We start from the raw sequence: 15,158 nt of genomic DNA on the forward strand, positions 1-15,158 counted from the left end.
TAAGCACTTCAGCTATTGGCTCAGAGTGACCAATTGATGTTGTGAGGAGTGATGAATAAATGCCAGGCACACCTGTGGTGGGGTAGGTCTTCCTAATTGAAATTGCGCCAAAGCTTCACTTCCAGCAGGCTAAGGCACCATGTCTTAAAACTGGAAACATCTCAGACTCTTGAACATGATGATGAGTTCACAGGACTCTACAGTCACCAGAACTCAACTCAATAGATCACCTTTGGGATGTGGTGGAACGGGAGAACGGCATTATGGATGTTCAGCCAACAAATCTGCAGGGACAGTGTGATGCTATCATGTCAACATGGACCAAACTCTGAGGAAAATGTCCAGAACCTTGTTGAATCTATGCCACCAAGATTAAGACAGTTGTGAAGTCAAAAGGGGGTCCAAACCGGTAATGACAAGGTCAAGTGGCTGGTGAGTGTATAGATATTTAGATGGTATTTTATTTTAACATAGTCAAACTGTCAAGAGGGAGCCATCTCCTGAGTTCTGACTGCACTCAATCTCCCATCAACCCCAGAACACAGTGTCTAGATGTCTCCACACCTGACCCTCATCAGTCAATCAGCCACAGGACCGGTCAGTTCTGCTCAGATCACACTCAGTGCCAAGTATTACTTAAACCTTTCTGCCTGCATACCTCTCTGTTGGCTTACCTGGTGGTCTTTTCATGCAATAGAAATAAAAAACTGCCAACTTTTAATTTGTTATCTTTTCTTTTTTAGTACATTAAATGATATCTGCCTCAACCCCAAAACATTTTTTTTTACTTTTTTTGCTTCAGGTTGTAGCTGGAAGTGACTTTTTTTTTTTTTCCCAAAAGCATTCGAATGCATCACTCAGCTTCAAAAACACTCCTTAGTCTAAACTTCACCTTTCATGTTGTTTTTGGCTCTTTCTACTATAATTATATGTTTTCTTTTAGTGTAAATATAAAGTAACAACACACAGGCGGCCATCGGCTCACCTCTCCTTTGATTGGTCACTATAGCAACATCACCATGGCAATCAGAGAGCTTTGACTTGGATTCTATTCATGACTGTGCGCTGACATGGAAATTTCAAATCTGTTATTTGCTGTCATGCACTGACAGATGGCTGCTGCTCACTGCTGCTCGGCTTCCACTCTTGTGTTGGGGGCGCACAAACACAACCTCACCTGTGCGCAACTGGACCCACTCAAACAACCAACATCCTCTACAGCTCTGGTGGGGCAACTTCCTGTTTTATTCAAAGGAAACTGCAAACACTAAACTGTCACTTTGATTTTTTTTTTCCGTAAGAGTCACTTCAAGATCTTCAAAAGAGGTTTTAGTAATAAAAAAAAAATGGCCACTATTCCAAACTTTTTTATTTTGTCCATCCTTTTATTTTATTCTACATTACAAATTAACACTTATAGCATTAAAAATGTAAAATCAGAAAGAAAAAAACATTTAGATCGTTTCTTTACTGCTTAAAAAACACCAGGAAATATTTCTGATAGTTTGAACCAAGTTTAAGGGATTTTACACAATTTCTAAACATGTAAACAATCTATTAATAGTAGAATAAAGCACTAATGATAATCAAATTATGTAAAGTTTTATTTTTATTAGCTTAGTTTTTGCCGAAATCATATCCTTTTTAATACATGTTTTATTCCTTTACACCTTCTCCCTTCAGTCAGCCCCATTGTAGCAAAGTATGTTTATTTTTTTCCTGACTGAGACACACCCGTGACTGGAGCTGAGGTGTATTTAAGGTGTTGTTCTAACCGTTGAAAGTAGTCTTTGGTTCAGTTCTGCTGAGCGGCACTCCCTGGAATAGAAGCAATAAATCCTTTAAGAACACAAGTCTGAGCTGAGAGGTTTCAAGGCTGTTTGAATTAAGTCAAATAAAGGGATAAAACACTAACAGTTTAGCTGGAGAAACGATAAACCCCTCGGCGCCAGTACATTTTAATAACTATGAAAAAAAATTACTAGGTTTTTTTTTTTTTTTTTGTCTAGTTTGGTCAGTTGTTCGACTTCTACACAGGAGCAACTTAGTTGTGATTTAAAAAAAAATATATTGGCTCAAACTTTTGTTATTTTACCACTAACAATGGACTGCCCTTTAGCTGTTTTTCCCACTAACAAACACAAGAGGGCACTGTGGATGTGTGTATCAGTATTTGCTACAAACAGCAACACAGAAGAAGAAGCAATGTCCAAAAAATGTTTTTAAAAATGAAGGAAAATCTGATTGTTCCATAAATTTCAGATATTTTTCCTATTTGCGTCGATACTTTTTCTATACTTGTTTTTATTTTTTTTCTCCTCGGACTAATGCGGAACAACAAGTCATCATGCTGGGTTACAAAGACAGAAGTACCACTGAGAGTGGCTTTCATTCACACAAAGATCTCACAGCAAGAAGAATCTCTAAATGATGTCATAATCCCAGACATGGAGACGGGTTTACAGATGCTTTTGTAGAACTCTTCAAAATAAATATTTCAACATCATCCGTGTCTTTCATGCATTTTAAAGAGGATATAGAATGCTACTTGTAGCGATGAGACAAAAAAAACAGACCATAGCTCCTCCCACATGTGATGGGAGCATGTTATTTACGAGCTAATTTTTAGTCAAGCATTGAGCATCAAATTTAATTGGAAAAAAAAAAGGCACTGTGTCGAAAAAGAGGTATCGGATGCAAATTTGTGACATGAATTGTGTTTGATGTGAACGCAGCATTACGCCATACACCTTGGTGCATGACAACTAATGGGACTTTAACTTTGCTTCAAAAGGCACACACCTAAGTCTGTGAAATGTTTGCATCGATTGGTGTCAAGGTGTCGAAACTGTTGATTCTGAGAAATGAAAAAACAAGAAGTTTCCACAAACATTTCTTGTAATCTCACGTTCTGAGTTAAAGAAAATCACGTTTGAACCCGTTTTTTAGAAAATGGAACCAAAAGGAAAGAGGAAAATGATGGATTCTCCACCAGGATTCCTTTCTCTACAGGGTTAAAGGTCACATGGACCCGTACAGATGCAGCAGATTCCTGCAGGATTACAGTCGAGGCAAAGCGGTGGAGGCGGGGGAATCGTAAAACAGCCGATTCGTGTTTGGGTCAGAGGTGGCAGCACTTTTACATCCGACTCCCACTGGTAGTTCTTTACAAGCTACACGTGTCTGGTAGCTCCACAGCAACGGGCATCACATGGAAGTGTCGAATCTTTCCAACCATCTCCTTGAAGTTAAAACGGCAGCCGGAATTTGCAAGAATCTGTGAAGTGGTTGGAAAACTTGACTTTAAAGCGCTCTTGTTGGGCAATTTTTCTCATTTTCGAATTTTTGTAGAAGGAAATACAACTGATGCCCTCCAAGATTTGCAGATTTCATGACCAGGCTTTCAACCTGTGGTTCCAGATGTCCCTCCACCACCCTCCAACCATAAAAATATCTTCATTCATGGAATATAATTAAACCTTTACTGCCTGCTCCAGAGCCCTGTCCATCACGTTTTCATAAGAGAGACTCAATAAAAGCATTTGTGGTCATTTCACTACAGGAAATTTATTTTTGACAGAGAAATCTTGCTCGGGGGGCCAGAGCCGTGCACACCCTCATGCACACACACTCCACAGTAAAAGCTCCTCCGTGCACATCTGTTAGCCAGAGATACAGCACTATCTGTCCAGAATGTCATTAACTAGCACTGCTGTAGATTTATAGGCTCCCAGTTGTGCCATATGAGCTTGTTTTTATATCGCATCCACAGTATGGAGACCGTCTTCATCGACATGTGAAGAAAAATGCAATTCAAATGATCATTTGGAGGGTAAATCATTTTCTGGGTTGTGTGTAGAGAGGCGGACACTGGCGGTTGGAGCCATGGAGGCGGCGTGGCACAAGAGAGCAGGAATCCTGTGTGAGGGCTGATGGAAGCAGCTGACAGGGGGGATGGCAGACTGAGATGTGCTGTTAATGAGGAAAAGGTAGGTTTGAAACATTTCATGATGAAAAGATGAGAGCAGCTTCTATAATATCAGTGCTGCCATCTGCAGGCTGAGAGGAGGAAGGACACCTCTGGTCAAAATGTGTTTTTAATTAATAAAACCTAAATGAACCAAACTTTTAATAAATGTAAACTGAAGTTAAAGTTTTGGGAAGTTTGACTTAGCTACATTAACATATATTTATGTTTTAAGAAATCAACTATTTTAACAGTTATAGCTTAAAACCGGCATGTCCAAAGTCAAAGCTTTAGCTGTATGTCCAAATTCAGCCTGCGTTCAAATTTCTGAAATCCTTCAGGCATAAAATCAAAAATATGTGGTCACCAGCACTTCCCAAAAATGTACAAGTTCATGGCTGGGGTTTTCTCAATTATCTCTTACCTCATTTTAAAGCCCTCAGTAACACTTGCTAGCTAATTTCTAAAATGTACAAATCAAAGAAAAAAAGAATGTTGACAATGAGGTGCCACTGCCTCCAGGAAAAGCAGAAATTGGCATATTTTTTCAGTTAAATATAAAATAACTATGTCTGCCAAATTTACCAAGAAACTAGCAGTTTTAAGGATTTCAATAAGCTATCTAGAGGCGCTACCACATGAGATATGCTAGCTACAACAAGCTAGCTATGATAAGCTAACAGGGAAAAAGCAGGAAATTGACAAATTCACAATAATTTTGATTAAAAAAATGCTTATTTGGATGTTTCTGTTTTCCATGTAAATAAATAAAGGTATTTCAATTCAATAAAATGTTCGATAAATAGATTGTTAATGTGAATAAAATGGGCCAAATGGCTGCCTCTCACATTTTTACCACAGCAAATCTGACCCTCTAAAACACTTCTAGTTTAAATAAAATTTGCATAAAGTGTTTTAAAGCTTTTAGTCTTTATAAATTAGATTTAAAAACATCATAGATATGCATTTTTATTTATTTAGAGATTAAAACAAAATAGTTATAAATTGTTGACCAATTTTCCTAATTGTGTGTTGATCAAGTGTTGGACTATAAGCTTCTATTGATGTAAAGAAAAAAGTCAAATAGACAGATTTTTTCTAATGTTTAGCTTCTCTTAAGGTAAAAATGTCAAAATAAATAGATTTTTTCATCTTAAGTTTCTCTTAAGATGAAAAAAAATCTAAATACACTGATGTTTCACATTAGGCTTCTTTTAAGGAGAAAATATTTAAAAAATATGAACAGATTTTTCAACTTAAGCTTTCTCTTAAGGGAAAACATTTTCAAAAGAAACTGATTTTTTTTCTTTAACCCTTCGATGCCTATTGATGACAAATATACATCAAACCACTTTTGGCTCCAAAAATCTAATTTGTGTCTACTTGAAAGCAAGAAGATCTGTCAGCTTTTTTTATTATTAATAGAAATAGATTCAAGCTTCAATGGGTTAATGTGAATAATCCAAAGTTTTAAGGATTTAACAGGTTACCTTTTAGTACAAATTTTGGATTCAAATTTTGTGTCTTTGATGATCACTTTATCTTTTGCAAATGAACAAAATGATTCGATGCAAACAAAATAATTTAAATAATTTATTCAAAGGCAGTCCCTACATGCATTGCTTTCAAAAAACATTTTTTTAAACATAAAAAAAAGCTTAGCTACCTTTTAAAAAAGGGCCTATTAGTAACATCCATCCATCCATCTTCTTGACCGCTTCTTCCCTTTCGGGGTCGCGGGGTTGCCGGAGCCTATCCCGGCTGCTGATGGGCGAAGGCGGGGTACACCCTGGACAGGTCGCCAGTCTGTCTCAGGGCCTCAATCACACACCCACTCACTCTCACATTCACACCTAGGGGCAATTTAGAGTCACCAATTAACCTATGAAGCATGTTTTTGGACGGTGGGAGGAAGCCGGAGTCCCCGGTGAAAACCCACGCATGCACGGGGAGAACATGCAAACTCCACACAGAAAGGTCCCAGCCGGGAGTCGAACCGGGGCCTTCTCGCTGTGAGGCGAGAGCGCTAACCACTCCACCACCGTGCAGCCCCCTATTAGTAACATTTAATAAAATAAAAAATCCAGATATAAAGTATGGTTTTTGATAGTAAACTGTACAAATGGGATGTTTGATGAAGTCTAAACCTTTGTCTGATTGAACCAAACAGAATGTGGACGTGTTAGGAGCTGCTGCAGCAGCCTTTGCGCTCCTGCTGTTCTTCGTTGAGTCCGATGGGGCCGGACAGGGTCACGGCGCTGATGGAGCCGCGGGTCACCTCTCTGCTGGCCACTTTTTTATGAATTGCTGATGGAACACGAAGATAAAAGCATTAAGGGTCTGATCCCCTCGGCAGACGAAACGTGTCTGTGGATTTGTACCTGTGAGAACTTCATGGAAGGCGCTTTCCACATTCGTCGAGTCCAGCGCTGAAGTTTCCATGAACATGAGACCTTTTTTATCTAGATTGATGCACGTTGGGTTAGAATGGATTTAAAACACGGATAAAAGTGGGAAGATTTCAAATCATTTGCCTGCAAAGTCCTGGGCTTCCTCCACCGGGACGGTCCGCTGGCTCTCCAGGTCAGACTTGTTCCCCACCAGCATCACCACAATGTGGGGGTCTGCGTGGTCGTACAGCTCCTTCAGCCAGCGCTCGGCGCTCTCATAGGTCAGGTGTTTGCTTATGTCGTAGACCAGAAGAGCCCCAACTGCTCCTCTGTAATACCTGAAGCCCCCAGAGATATAGGCCAAACATTTTAGCCAAATAGCCATGTTTACCTCCAAAAAACTCAGAAAGATTGTGATTTGTGGACTCACGCTGAGGTTATTGCCCTGTAGCGCTCCAGTCCTGCTGTGTCCCAGATCTGGGCCTTGATGATGAAGTTCTCCAGCTGGACTGTCCTGGTGCTGAACTCCACGCCGATGGTGGTGCGGCTGTCATGTCTAAATTCGTTTTTGGTGAAGCGGGACAGGAGGTTGCTCTTACCCACACCGGACTCCCCGATTAAAACCACTGAGGAGAAGCAAATTTCACCCCAAGAAGGGCAAATATTTAATCAGAAAATGTGAAAAGTAAAGAAAAAAATGTCACTTATGTGGAAAACTGCGACCAGATGACATCTCTGATCTAATCTGACTCAAACCGGCACTACAACGTCATGCAAACGTGGCAGATCTACGGCGGAGATGACTTTGGAATGAGAGGAATGGGAAATCAGTGCCGGTTTATTCCGTTCAGGAAAATGGGAAGCAAGGCCTCAAAGGATTGTCAGAAACACGAGAGGCTTTGTTTTGTCTAGGAGGCCAAAGGGCAAATGGTTTACAGCTAAATGGGCAGGGAGGAAAAGAAAAAAAGAAAAAGTCACTTCCTCCTTTCTGTCTTCCTTTTCCAAATCCACAGCAGGTGGTTACAAGCGACAGAAGAGCTTCAGATTTTTTATTTCCTTCATAATCACGACTCAAATAAACAAGACTTACCTTTAAAGACAAAATTGTATGAATCCTCAGACCCCATGCTGCTCTCTTTCTCCTTAAATATCCTGAAGCCACTTTCAAGATTTAAAAAAAAAGACGTATACAAATAAAAAAGGAATAAAGAAGTAGAACTTTCTTTGTCGGTCTCTGTAGGAGCTTCTGGTTGAGGACTACCAGGGAGGCAGCAGGAGTCCTGCTGGTGAATCAGCTGACACCCACAGGAAGGCTGGGGCGAGGAGAGCAGGTGGAACAGGTAGAGCGACTCGCCGGCAGACTCCACCCTCCCTCCGCCTGCGCCCCTCTCGCTCTGGGATGCCAGTCGTTTGCATGACAATGGAGTTAGCCTGACGGGTGGATCCGGGGCAGAACAGGTCGTCCTACAACCCTCGTCTCATGTTTATGCAGCTGCAGGACCAGATTGGATTTACCAGATTTTCAGGAAAACATTCTCCAAACCCAGACCGGTTTCTGGGTAGTTAGGATTCAGAAAACACATTTTTTTTAGGACAGGTTTACTAGAAAGAATGTTTGGAGCCATCAGAGAACTCAAAATTCAGATTTTGTAGTTTATTCCCCTAAATTTAATAAAAGACTGAGCATTTCCATATTTTATGAAGTGTAAGTCCTTCCAGAATCTAGAGCAGGTCATGTGAGGTGAATCAATTTTAGATAAATCTTCTCATTTAGCTGCATATTTTCATGAAATATATGAATCGTGTTCTTTTTCCAAAGAAGCTCTCGAGTTCTGTGGCATCAGAACATTTTTGTGAAACTATTATAATGCAGGTAAGGACAGCTCCAGGTCTCAAAGTTCTCTTGCTCTTTCTTTAGCTCCTCCTTCTTCCCCTGAACACACCAGGGAATCGATAACAAGTAGGCCAAGGATATCTGTAGGAGGTGGGAGGGCCATATCATTAACCCTCCTCCTCCACCCGACCTTCCACATGAAAGTGAGACGGCTATGGTTACCTGGACGACCAAGCTCCAAAAGCGAGTTGGGTCGCTCCTTCTGTTTTTTGTTTTTTTTTTTTTATTTTCAATGCTCCACCGTCTAAGGAAGAGATGCCATGAAGATTTTTGGATGCTTTGGGATTCCAAAATTTTGTAGCAAAATAATAAAAAAAAAATCTTGAAACAATCTATTAAGATGCATAAATGTGTACCAATCTCGCCAAAAATGTACGAGTTCCTGTTGATGCACATCTGTGTAAAATAATCAACATTGAGTTTGCTCCTTTGTGAAGTAAAAAAAAAAAAACAAAAAGACATTTTACGTCCCACCTGACAAAGCCAAAAGACATTTCTTCAAATTCCGGTAAAACAGGAGAAACCTTAGGAAATCTACATGAAGAAGGGACCCTCTCCCGGGACGGACAGGAGATGTACCGGGACTGTTAAAGAAGAATTAGCTTCTCTAACTCTACAACTACATGTTTGAATAGGGTAGCAGATGGGGCTAGGACAGCTGGGGGAGCGAGATGAGCCAGAGGCGAGGTCCACTGCCAAGAACAGCAGTACAGACGATCCTTCATTGAGATGGAACTGGGAGACAAGTGGGGACGCGAGTCGAGCCAGAGGCGAGGTCCGCTGCCAAGGACAGGTGACTCTGACAAAGGCAGAAGACATTTCTTCCTCTGGCAAAAGCAGATGGCATTTCTTCTAATGAAGGCAGAAGACATTTCTTCTTCGGCCATGGTGCAGTGGTAGGTTGGTCCACTCCTAATCGGAATATTGTGAGTTCGATTCCCGCCTTGCCCATCCATGTGTAAAGACGTCTCTGAACCCCACATTGCCTCTAGTGAAAGGTTGGCGCCATTGTTCGGCAGTCGCCACCAGTGTGAATGTGAGTGTGTGAATAGGTCTGTGATTGTAAAAACGCTTCGGGCCTTCAGGGAAGGTAGAAAAGCGCTATACAAGTATACGCCATTTACAATTTTTCTGACAAAAGCAGATGGCATTTCTTTTTCAGAAGAAGGCAGAAGACATTTCTTCTTCTGACAAAAGCAGATGGCATTTCTTTTTCAGAAGAAGGCAGAAGACATTTCTTCTTCTGACAAAAGCAGATGGCATTTATTTTTCAGAAGAAGGCAGAAGATATTTTTTCTCCAACGAAGGACTAAAGAAATGTCTACTGCCTTCGTCACTTCATACTTTTCTTCTACTTTTGTCAAATGAAGACATTTCTTCCTCTGCCTTTGTCAGATGGAGAATATCTTCAGTCTGTGTCGAAAATCTTCTGGCTGTTTCAGAAGAAGACATAGGAAGAAATGTCTTCTGCCTTTGTCAGAAGACATTTCTGTATCCCTCTATTTGAAAGAGGCTGTAATCAACGGACACGCATTGGACTGTTTTTGACCACCATTTATTACTTTTTAGTACAGTACTGTTAAAAGTTAGTTTCAACCTTTCCGACTGGGAGATGGATTTATTTATTTATGGAATTGAATTTCAGCTGAGGTCAACAGACAAAATGCAAAGCCATGAAGCAGTTGCCAAGGTTACCACAACTACAACGCTGACTCTGAAAAAAAGAAAGAAAAAAAATAAAAAACAATCTAGACTTGTGATTTTTTGGAGAGGAGGGGAGAAAGATATGGTGTTTTTAAAGCCTTTCAATCATTTTACTATTTACTCAAATCATTTGATTTTTTTAAATCAGTTTGATGCTTAATTTCACACCAAATCATAATCAGGTTAAAAACAGATCTTCTGCGTCAGAGGGTGATGCTCTGGAGCGGCTCAAAGAATTCCTCGAGGTTTTTACTGTCGTCCAAGTGCTGACCGCGCTCTTTCAGGACCGCAGCAGAGGGGGGCGGGGCCTCAGAGGAAGAGGAGACAGCACTCGTGGGTGGGCACTTTAAACTGGAATGACAAATTACACCTTCAAGGGAAGCGTGGAGGGCGTCATGTGATTAGGCGCTTGTAATAAATAGTGAAAGTTGCTGGGATAAAACAGGAAAAAAAAAAAAAAAGACCAGTTCGTGTTCAGGTTTACTGACTTCTACCAGGAAACGTTCAAACGTTGCGCCTGCAGCTCTCTCGATGTGGCTGCTTCTCTCTCCACACCGGAGCGCGCTTCACGGAGAGCGGGTTCAGTCGGACTAGCAGAACTCTGCAGGGTCGCATGAGGCCAAACAGGACAAAGTAAAAGGACTTTGGGGAATGATCTGAGAACAGATGAGGGTCTTTGCAGTGCATGTCCAAGTTTATTCTAGAAAGTTTTGGACGATACACTTTGAGATTTCTCCTGGTTCTCTGTAGACGCTGGGTGTGTTTATGACTTGAGTACGTATTTACGAGCGTGTCTGTGTGTCATCATCATGTACTGTATGTTATTTTTTGTTGTTGTTTTGTTTTCTTTTACGAGGGCTGTGAGCCCAGCAGTCTCTCGATAGCGGCGTTGATGTCTCCTCCGGTGGCGATGAGGGCCTGCAGGTTGGCTTCGCGGTTGATGAAGCCCATGGCGCTCAGCTGCTCTAGCTGGGTCTGGAACCGGACTTCTGGGGTCTGAGTCTGGGAGGTTAAAGAAAACAGATATTTAGACTTTCACAGCATCCCAAACGTACAAACTGAACTGCTTCTGATGCAGAAAATTATCATTTTTCCTACCTAAGAGCTTTATAAACTTACACTCAAGATTAATAGCAGCGGCTACCGTTTCTCCCAGCATGCATCTCACCCTCCTCTGTATGCTGACAACCATTATTTCCAAAGGGAAAACATTCATTTTTTATACTTCTTACGCACTTTGGAAGGTTGATTGAAAGTTTACAGCACCGAATTACGCCATAGTTTTCACATTTATCAGCAATTAGATCAGAATTTTTCTGTAAAACTACAAAAAATAAGATTTGGATTTATTTTACCATCTTTCAGTTTCATTTCTGATTCCAGTGCCTCAATTAAATGTCAATTTATTTGTCAAATTTCTGATTTAAAACCTTTTTTTTTTTCATGAAACCCTGTTTTAACATTACTAGTAGTTATTTTGAATAAAAATTGAAATTCTGTTCATGGATTATTATAATCAAAATAAATACAAAAACAGTTGCTTTTATTGAAAAACTACAAAAAAGCTTTGAAAGATTTAAGTGGTTAAAAACTTGATTTTTGTGTTTTTGTTAGAACATTTTTATCTAATTTTAGGGTCTGAATTGCAAAAAACAATCACCAAGCACCGATTTGATTCAACATTTTTGAGGGATTTTCGGGTGAACCCCAGCTTTATTAAAACCTAAACTTTATTAAAAGTTCTAAAGCGTACCGTTCCACTTCCTCCTCCGGCTCCACCGGCAAACATCTGGAGCATCTGTTGCATCAGCTGCTGCTGCTGCTGACTGGCGTTCGTTCCAGCACTGCTGGGTGAGGAGGCGGGGTTCTCGGCGAGCACGCTTCCTCCTGTGGGAACGCCAGGAATCCCGCTTGTCATCAAACTGATCAGACGAGAGGAAGAAAAGAACAAACACACACATGTTGGGTTAATGTTGTCGATCACGAGGTAAGTATGCGTTAGGTCGGTGAGGCGTACCTGGGCATGAGGCCGGGAGCTTCCGTCTGCAGCGTCTGCAGACCCTGTTGGATCTGCATGAGCGCCTGCATCGCCCGGGGGTTGGTCATGACAGAGAGCGCCTCTGGGTTCTGCATCTGAATCATACAGAACAAAGAAATGAAGAAACTACAGGCAACTAGTTTCATAAACACTCAAAAAAGAATATAAGACAAAAATACAAAAAATGTTTGCACTATCAATAAAACTACTTTCATCCGAGTAAAAATGCAGATTTTTTATGCACTTTTTTTTTTTGCAGTTTATTTGCTAATGAAATTAGCCTAAATAATTACATTTTTAAAACTTTTAAGACAGAAATCTGACATTTGCTGAGGGATTTTAGAGGTTTTAAGCCCCTCTTGTGACGTTAACTAACAATCTTGAATAACAAAAGCTGCCAAATGAAAAATATAACATCCACCCTTTTAGAAAATACAATAAATTAAACTATATATATCACATTCCACCCATGTTCATAATTCATGTAAAGAAAATAGTATGGTCGAGCCAAAATGGGATTATATAAGTTCGCTTCCTCCCACTCCCTTTCAAGCGATCAACTAGTGATTGATTATGTAATATGTGTCTATTTTATGTATCAGTACCTGATTGCTTGAAATAAACCATATTTTTCATTCATTGTCTGATTTATTTTTTTAATTCCAGAAACTAAAGACCAGACTGGATTTTCATCCGAGCTCAAACTGAAATATTTCTCACAAACTCAGATCCTGACAAGAATGGATAAAAGCGTTTGGGATACCTGCTGCAGGAAGACGGGCAGCTGAGCTCGGAACTGCTCCTGCAGTTGTGGGTTTCCAGCGAACAGAGGATTATTCATCAAAACCTGGGAAAAAAGAAAAGAAACAATGTAGTTTATTCATGTGCAGAGCACGTGATGCTGGTTGTTAGAATAAAAAAGCTAAAAACTTTATTATTTTAAATGTTCCTGCTTCTTTTGTGAAATGAGGATTTCAAACACTATCGACAAACTGATAAATTAGTATTAGTTTTAGACTAAATTTGTTTTCACACGTCTATAATTTGCGTGTGTGCGAGTGCGTCTCTGTACCTGGGATGCTAGCTCTGGGTTTTGGGACAGCGACTGCATCATGCTGCGCATATACGGAGCAGACAGCATGTTCTGCATCAGCTGGGGGTTTTCTGAGATCTGCTGCAATAGACTCTGCATGCCGGGGCTGTTGAACATGCCTGCAACCGACGCACAAACGATGAGCACACAATGGAAAAAGTACATAAACCTAAAATAAATATTGGATTCACCGTTTCCCAGACTGCTAGCATTGATGCCCAGAGGATTGGACACACTTGGGGTGGTTCCCCCCGTGGTGCCGGTGCTCCCTGTGGTGGCCCCTCCACTCTCAGAGGAGCTCGAAGCATTTGGGGGTCCCCATGGATTGGGGAGGGGCTCTCGGTTCTCCGTCCTCGATGGCTGAGCGCCAGACTCTGAGGTACCGCCTAGAGCTGAAAACGGGTTGCTACCAAACTAAAAAGAGAACATTGTTTAGAAAACAACCAGAAAGGGGCAAACGTAAATGAGCGTATTTCTCTATACCTGTTCTCTTGCAGCACTAAACATGGGTTCTTGGATGTCTGTATACATCCTCCGCAAGGCATTATAACCTCCTGGGATGCTTTCCAAGTTACTCAAAGCACGGTCCTGGTTTCGCATCATTTCCTGCATCATGGCGGGGTTTCTAGCCAGCTCCATTGTCTGAAAGGAGGCAATAAAAAATGTAGACACATAGACGTGCTGTGGAGATTCAGCCCTCTCAGTCTGATCTACCTGTCGCATTAGCTCTGGGTTGTTGAGCATGTGGGAAATCTCTGGGTTGCGCTCCATCAGCTGCTGCATCTGAGGGTTGGCCATGATCATCTGTCTCATCAGGTCGGGGTTGGACATCATGTTCTGCACCAGCGGGTTCTCCATGATCTGAGAGAGCATTTCTGGGTTGGACATGAGCTGCCGCTGCATCTGCTGCTGCAGCTCCATGAAGTTGGCCGAGCCCATGCCCAGTCCGGCTAGGCTGGCCAGGTCCCCGAAGCCACCTGGGGGCAGGAAACAGTTGGATGAGTTTGGTTCCGTGCCCGGGTCGACCTTTGCTCAAACGATTACTCACTCAGTACGTTGGGAGGCTGTGCGGTTGGTGCTGCAGAGCTGGTGGAGCCTGCTGTGGACGTGGGGTTGGCGCTGGGACCAGAAGAGGAGCTACTTCCCGCCTGAGTGGAGGCCGAGCTGGAGGCGGAGGTACTACCGCCATCAGCTGCCCTGCAGGAATCATACGGAAAAGTACAAAAATGAGCACGTCCAGAATGGGTTTGTGAGTAAAAAAATAAAAGCAAATAATAAAAAACTGTTAACTGAGATGTTATTTTACCCCCGCAACCCTTTTTTGACCCACCCCCACGGGTTGAGTGGCTGCTAAACACCCCTCCCCCTCTGCCACCCTGGTCAGAGCTAAATGTGACAAATTTATTGAAAACGTCTATTTCCAAAATGGTGGCTTTTGTGTTGGTTTTATCTCTATAGCAACGATATTGTTTTTTGGTCGTCTGGGGGTGATGAACACGTCTATATAATTTTTAGAAGAATCTGCAAAAGTATATTTTTGGATTTCCTTGGCAAATGAGGCTTTTGTAAATGACACTCAGATTTCTAATATGTTCATATCAGATAGTTTCATTCCGCTTGAGCCAAATACTCATGTATTACTTTTTCACAATATTCTGGTATAAAGGTGATTTTTTTTTTTTTTTAAAGAAACTTCAAAGATGGCGGCCTATTTCAGAGGTCAAAGGTCAACAAAACTTCAGTTGTGGTTGTAGACTTAACCTGCGTGAGAAATTGAATAAAGATCGCTCAAACAAAAGTTTTCTTTTCCCATATTGTACGAAAAATCCCCACATTTCACTCTTTGCTACAAACACAATCCACAGGTCTTGTTGGCATCCCATAATAATTTCAAAATCATCTTTGGATATCCTTGACATGTGCGTGAACTTTTTTTTTTGAGAACCGTAAAAAATTTGAACCATAATTATTTTTTTTATGGTTTCTCTCACTTTGATGACATATTTTGCAAGTGTCGTTTACTATTCTAAAAAATGTCACTTTCTAAAAGGTGCATGCTCATTTTGGTGACT

The 15,158-nt window shown here is 41.1% G+C and overlaps 2 protein-coding genes and 1 long non-coding RNA gene across 3 annotated transcripts in view; 1 reads left to right on the plus strand and 2 right to left on the minus strand.

Moving 5' to 3' along the window:
* Positions 1-972: 972 nt before the first annotated feature.
* Positions 973-8,710, plus strand: LOC112162933. Its single transcript, XR_002922192.2, has 3 exons — positions 973-1,226; positions 3,860-3,989; positions 7,598-8,710. It is a non-coding gene; the product is annotated as an uncharacterized LOC112162933 (long non-coding RNA).
* Positions 6,012-7,606, minus strand: LOC112162926 (ras-related protein Rab-25). The gene is made up of 5 exons (XM_024298934.2): positions 7,448-7,606; positions 6,788-6,983; positions 6,502-6,695; positions 6,349-6,429; positions 6,012-6,274 (listed from the first exon to the last, which is right to left on the minus strand). Exons 1-5 carry the CDS (start codon positions 7,482-7,484, stop codon positions 6,150-6,152), a joined length of 633 nt encoding a protein of 210 aa, XP_024154702.1. The 5' UTR covers positions 7,485-7,606; the 3' UTR covers positions 6,012-6,149.
* Positions 8,711-9,790: 1,080 nt separating the features above from the next.
* ubqln4 (ubiquilin 4) overlaps positions 9,791-15,158 on the minus strand; it is a gene marked incomplete in the record, with an annotated part of 8,124 nt that continues 2,756 nt past the window's right edge. The window contains 9 exon segments of the mRNA XM_024298912.2: positions 9,791-10,957; positions 11,709-11,877; positions 11,973-12,088; positions 12,757-12,840; positions 13,066-13,205; positions 13,278-13,500; positions 13,570-13,728; positions 13,801-14,063; positions 14,135-14,276. Of these exon segments, the coding sequence (XP_024154680.1) occupies positions 10,805-10,957; positions 11,709-11,877; positions 11,973-12,088; positions 12,757-12,840; positions 13,066-13,205; positions 13,278-13,500; positions 13,570-13,728; positions 13,801-14,063; positions 14,135-14,276 (1,449 nt within the window).

Source organism: Oryzias melastigma, linkage group LG11 (assembly GCF_002922805.2).
Source record: "Oryzias melastigma strain HK-1 linkage group LG11, ASM292280v2, whole genome shotgun sequence".
NCBI lineage: Eukaryota > Metazoa > Chordata > Actinopteri > Beloniformes > Adrianichthyidae > Oryzias > Oryzias melastigma.